Source organism: Hydractinia symbiolongicarpus, chromosome 11 (assembly GCF_029227915.1).
Source record: "Hydractinia symbiolongicarpus strain clone_291-10 chromosome 11, HSymV2.1, whole genome shotgun sequence".
NCBI lineage: Eukaryota > Metazoa > Cnidaria > Hydrozoa > Anthoathecata > Hydractiniidae > Hydractinia > Hydractinia symbiolongicarpus.
Genome location: NC_079885.1, coordinates 24,650,897 through 24,657,132, shown reverse-complemented (window position 1 = coordinate 24,657,132; position 6,236 = coordinate 24,650,897). Strand labels below are relative to the sequence as shown.

Genomic DNA, 6,236 nt, shown 5'->3' with positions numbered 1-6,236 from the left:
AAAATGTCTCCAAAAATATATTAAGGGCCTTGGCACGAGGTTGGGAGTAGGAGATTACGTTATATAAAATGCTCTGAAATTTTTTTTTATAATTTTTCTTGCTTCCGAAATTTCCTGGTAAAATTATGCCGTCCTAAATATCTGGAGAAGAGTTTTAAGAATTAATACAAGAGTAAGCAATATGAAGTATATATTTAACAAAACCAAACACCTTTGTACCTAACAAAAAGTACTGAGAACGAAATTGAAGCTGATCACATGATCAACACTTTCCGCATGTTTTCTTGCAATGTTTTATGGTGTATGGGTCGTAACTACAAAATGATTTCCAATCTTTACATCCATTGTCTGTATCTTGACAAGACGAACCTGTACAGATTTAAAAAATATAAGTAAACAAACATAAAAGGAATTGGCAAAACAATCAACCCCGTTCCCAGGACTTTTTATCTCTCATCGGCGCTTAATGATGGGTCTGAACTAAATGCAAAAAGAGACAACAGGTCCTGGGATCGAGGTTGGGGAAAAAGTGTTATTTCCAAAAAATGATGCTTGGGAAATTAAAAACGTCGCAAGAATAAAGATAGAGATATGCCTAATTTAAAATAATTAACCGCAAAAATATGCTGAATTTTGTGATGGAGCGTATGGAACTGATCTGGACGGATCTTTTGGTAAGAAACAACCCCGAAAAACAAAGAACTGATCAAGCAACCTCGTTACCAGTAATTGCAATTATGATGTCAGAGAAGATATAAGTTGCGATGGGGATGAGGTTGCTGGTTACGTAAAAAATGCTACTTACTTCCAGTTCCACTACCATTGCAATACATTTTGTTCAGTTGAATTATATCACCCTTACTGAAACCTTTTCTTTGACCAATCTTATCTTGCATAGTTGGATCGTGTGTTTGAATTGTTAATTTGTTCCAATCAGTGGTGAAATATTTCTTCCCATAATGCATCAAACTTTCGTAATCATAGGGAGTACCAAGTGAATCGATTGTATCAGTTGTGTATTTGTTGAAGTTAAACCGAGAACCTTCAGAAAAAAGCAAAAAAGATTTAAAAAAGTTTCTAAACATAAACTTTGTACCTTACCCTTTTAAATCCGGCTATATTGTGTTTTTTTATTTTTAACGCAGCGTACACAATCATTTTTCGGTCAATACACCTTTCCCGAGACTTATTCTTTTGATGTTCCGCAACTTTTTCTGTTGAGTTTTATGAAAAACGGGCAACAGATTTGAATTTCTTATCAAAAATGTGATAAACAAAGAAAATTTCGAAATAATGCAGCAAGTAAACAACCTGCTATTCTAATTAAAAAGATTTATGGCATGTCCAACCTCTTTTTGAAAACGAGGCGATCAATGGTAACTTGAGCATTAGGAAGACTTTAACTGTGATATATATCTCCTCAAAATAGCACTTTCTGTTGGCGTATCAAGTTAAACTTTTACACATAAATTAAACAAACTATGCTGAATTCAAATATGGTATTCATATTTTACGAGTTTAAAAAAAGTATGACTCATGGTCTCGGGAAAGGTGTAATAAAGTTTGACCGCGTTGAATGTAGAGTATAACATTTAAAAAAAAAGAAACTAGTTGGCTGGTAACGAAGTTTCGATGTTATAATGAAAATCATGCACGTTAGAAACTCTTACCAGGGTTGATGTTTTCCAAGTGGATATAAACGTAATTATCACGGTCAGGTCTGGATTGTTCATGGTAGAATCCTAAAGATAGATATGTTGTTACTTAAATGTGTGCAATTAAATGTATCCAAGTTACAAACTAAACTGCTTTCGTGCTTTTTTATACACCCAGGGTAATTTCGTTTCCAGGGTCTTTTACTTCTATACCTACAATCACCCACATAAATATTGAGACTTTTCGATTTTTGACAAAAAAAAAATTCACAAACTCGTACCACAAGTCTTCTTAAACTCGACGTAATGCCTCCAGGCTCACGGAACTTCAACTTTAGCTTCGACTTAAGAAATTCTGAATTCAACTAGTAAGACCGAAAAGTTCACTAGTGCGAAGCTTAGAGTGCTGCTATAGGCTTCTTATAGCTTTTTACATGATTAAACCGTCTCAGTTGGAAAAATGGACATTTGCGTCAACGGCCATTTCTGGTTTTTTGATAGAATTTCTAGTTTGTCTCAAAGATTATGTAGATGGTTGTAGAATAGACGGTTAGTTTAATTTCACAAGGTTTAATTTTTTGATTGACCTTGAATTGTAAAAAGTTAGGCTGGTAAGCATAAACGCCCAAAAATGAGCTCAATTTTAATCATCATATCATACCTAAGCTATGACCCATCTCGTGCATAACAATTCCCTTTGTCCAGCATCCTGTAGCTAAAGAAATTCTGTTGCCACTTCTCCATCTCCCCACAGGTGAAGAACAACTTAAAAATTAACAATAAATAAGCAAGTAAGCAACAAAGAAAAGACAAAAGCATGTCATCTCACATATTCAGAAAGGGGTACGAAACGGAGTTTTACTGCTGATTTTAGCGACTTACACGAAAGTTAAATAAGTAGAATAATACATAAGTACTCTATTTTACCTCAAAAGATGTCTAAAAAAGTGATGAAAAGGATAAACTCTTCGCACCAATGTAAAATAACCACCAGGAGGAGAGTGCATGGAACAGTTCGTGTATCTTTGCTGTTAAAAAAAAAATTTTATACTCACCCTCTTCCAGTTGCGAAATATAGATGCGGCTCGTTAGTTGGTCTATAACCAAGTTCTTGAAATCTTATGCATGTATGTTTTTGATATTCTGCAACAGCCTCAAGTATCACACCACGTGCTTTGGCTAAAAGAAAATGGCGAGCGGTCGTTGGTTCGGGTCTTAACCGCGTGCATATTTTTATTCTATAAAACATACATACATATTGCGTTGTCAACGTAGAACTTGATCACATCGGGTTTTCCATTTTTGTCTTTCCAGTGGCTTGCTTTGATCGAAGCGAACGAGTTTTTCTTTCTGTTTTGTTCTTGCAGTGCAGCCATTTGATCAGGTGAGAGAATCATATCTCCTTCAAACATGTCTCCTAAAAAGAAACAAAAAAGGTTAATTGGTTGTGTTTTGAATAGCTTTCACGAGTAACTCATGCATTTTATTACAGGTTTGACGAGGTGTTTAAGATTCTGAGATTTTAAAACGCAAGCCCCTAATTCTTTTTGCTTTGATTCAGCAAGTTACTATAAGAAAAGCATCCACATCGTGTTAAGGAGGGTGGACAATGGGAAGGAAAACAAAGTTTTTTCTTCCTTTATTTCCTAGTTAGTGCTAGAAAAAAGAATATGTTCTCAGAACGAACTTGATATATCCCTATTCATACCTTCCTCCGGACTACTGGCTTTGGCAAACGTCGCCATGGCAACGAGTAAACAAACACATGCGATATTCATCTTGATAAGAACTTTCGACGCTCTGTGGGATGAAGGATGGTAGAGAACGCCTTATATACATTTACTAACTAATAAATATTTGTTCATTTGGCACTGCATAAAAGGTTTGGTAAACAAAAGCGCTTTTTGTAATTATTAAAATCGGAACAGGAAGGTAAGCTCAGTGAAGTAAGTTTCAAACACATCTATTGTCAATTGATGTAAACAACTGAATCAACTATAAGCGTAAACAAGTTGAATTAACAAGAATAATGTTGTTTTCTTGTTTGCTCAGGAAACTTGTGCATATAATTTTAATTTGATGGTCCTAGGTCAATGATCAACAGTGCCGTAGCATACAACAATGTTTTTTATTTCTTTATTATTTGCGAAAGGTTATTAGGGGTAAATTTTAAAATTTGATCTCCTAGATTGGATAAAAAACGCTTTTTCTGCACAAATCTATTCCATTTAACCATGATTGACAATTTCTTTTGGCTGATTGGATTACACCTTCCTCCTTCATCGTTTTAATCGGAGTCTACTGAAAATTAACCTTCCCTTCCTAATGATGTTATAAGGTGACCAACGAGGATGCGGGAAAGGGGTCACGCGTCATAGATTTGATGTTGTGAATGTTAAATAAAAGTGAAGTAAACGGTTGGTTACTGAATGTATGCAGATCTCCTAATATTAATAACATTTGCTCTATTTCTATATCGAAAGGCCGCCGCTTTACAAGGCTGTACTTTCAGACCCTAATCACCTACAATAACAACATTTTATATATTATAGAAAGGACTGATTAATTAATTATTATTTTTCAAAAATTGCCAGAATTAATGTTACATTCCGATACAGTACTCTGGGGATCAAATTCACTCATTATAACACATGCTGCTGTTCTTCCAACCTCGTTCACTGGGCATTTTGCCTTGTTGATAAGTTGGTAGCAGCGAAAATAACGGTAATAACGGCTCAGGCGTCACAAGACCCTGGGGACGAGGTTGCTGTTCTTTTTGAGATTTACTGTTCTTTTTGTCATGATGGAAAAAAAAATTCTGGCCAATTAATTCAAGCAACTTTTTGTTGATATTTTTCCCCTAATCTAAACTTACTAAATAACACTTTGACATTCTGAAGCTTTCTCGGAGTGTAACTAAAAAAGCCTGTTTTAAATAAGTAGAAATTTGGGTCAAAAATCGCGAAATCGCGAAAAGTTCTACGCGACAGGTGTGACAACAAAAATTAAAGTGTTGTTTGGATGAAAGTTGTGGTAACGATTCTGAATCATGATGTGATGACAGTAAATTCGTCGGGTAACTCACAAATCGATATGCATACGCAAATCGTCAAGTCTATGCACCATCCTTTCCCTTTCTTCCCTAAACTTAATTATAGTCAAACAATGAAACCACAAGCACGTGTGGACGACCAATTCCAAATACTTTCTATTCTCTAAAAAAACGATGTTTCATTGTGTGAAATATTTAAACGTGAAATAATTCCTTCCTTCCTTCCTTCCAACCTCCCTTCCCAACTTCCTTCCTAATTAAATTTAAAGTTTGGCATGTACTTTCTCGATCTGTGTGTCACTGTTTATCTGATCCGTCACCAAAACACGGGTCATGCGGTAGTGAACACTTTACCATACATTTATGATTAAAAATTAAATCAATTGCCACCATAACCCGGATTTTAAAACGTAATTAAAATTATCTTAATTAACCTTCTCAGTTTGCTATACACCACCCCGTCACCTCGTCCCCAGGACTTTTGTCTCTTTTATTTTGTTCAACCATCCCGATAAAAATATATTTGTGATTGTATTGTGATCGTGATTGTGTCAGCGTGACGAAGAAAAAGACAAACCGTTTCAAATAATCAGCTAAAAATCTTTGATAAACAAAAAAAAATAAATAAATAAATAAAAAAAACGGTAGAGTATTTTTATTATTTCATGCTAACATCACTGATGACGGGTGATAGGATTATGGATTTTTAAGGCTCACGAATATTTTTTCTCAAGTAGAGAAGTTATTTTTAACTTAAAGAACTAAAATATTTACCCAAAATTTTTGCTTACAAATTAAAAAAAGAATGTTTAATTGAAATATTTACACGTTTGTTATTTAGCCAACTCGACGTGATTTGATGTGTATTTAAAGCTGGCGCGAGTTTGTGTAAGCTGTCGGAGACACAAAGTTGCTGTGCAAATAAAAGAGCTAATGATGACGCTGCTGTATTACTTTTATAAAAACTTTAATGTCTTCACATCCAAAAACATTTTTGAACCAAATAATTACATCAAAAATAAATATGCTGAGGCTGGATGTGGTTATTTTACGCATTTCAGCTTCCAATGGCCCTCATTGAGCCCTTCCGAAAATATATATATAAAACATACAGTCAAACCTGATATAACACCCACCTGTATAAGACAGCCACCTGTATCATAGACGATCACATTTGGATCCCCCAAAGCGTTTATGGTCATTTGCTACTCCATATGACAAACACCATTCCAACACGACTATCATTATCCCCCCAGACAAGATAATACCTGTTTAAAAGAACCATATCAGGGGCGGCGCCACAATTTTCAAAGTGGAGGGGGGGGGGGGGGCTTAGGCATTGGTAGATTTTGAGATTTTAGTGACAATCAACGAGGGAAGCAAGTTCCTGAATCAGCTGAGTTCCAGGGGTCTAAGGGCGAAGGTCCTGGAAGCCAACGCATATTTAGAGTCACAAAACACGTAAAACGGCTATATTAAGCGAGATAACCTGCAGTTTCTTTGGTTGGATGCTATCAATGTTCATGCAG

At 35.3% G+C, this 6,236-nt stretch overlaps 1 protein-coding gene across 1 annotated transcript; it reads right to left on the bottom strand.

Annotated features, from left to right (window-relative positions):
• Window positions 1–178: 178 nt before the first annotated feature.
• On the bottom strand, window positions 179–3,902 carry LOC130614297 (zinc metalloproteinase nas-30-like). Its single transcript, XM_057435724.1, has 7 exons — window positions 3,364–3,902; window positions 2,911–3,072; window positions 2,711–2,834; window positions 2,317–2,420; window positions 1,671–1,742; window positions 806–1,042; window positions 179–369 (listed from the first exon to the last, which is right to left on the bottom strand). The coding sequence occupies exons 1-7, from the start codon at window positions 3,431–3,433 to the stop codon at window positions 263–265; spliced, it is 876 nt and encodes a 291-aa protein (XP_057291707.1). The 5' UTR covers window positions 3,434–3,902; the 3' UTR covers window positions 179–262.
• Window positions 3,903–6,236: the final 2,334 nt, after the last annotated feature.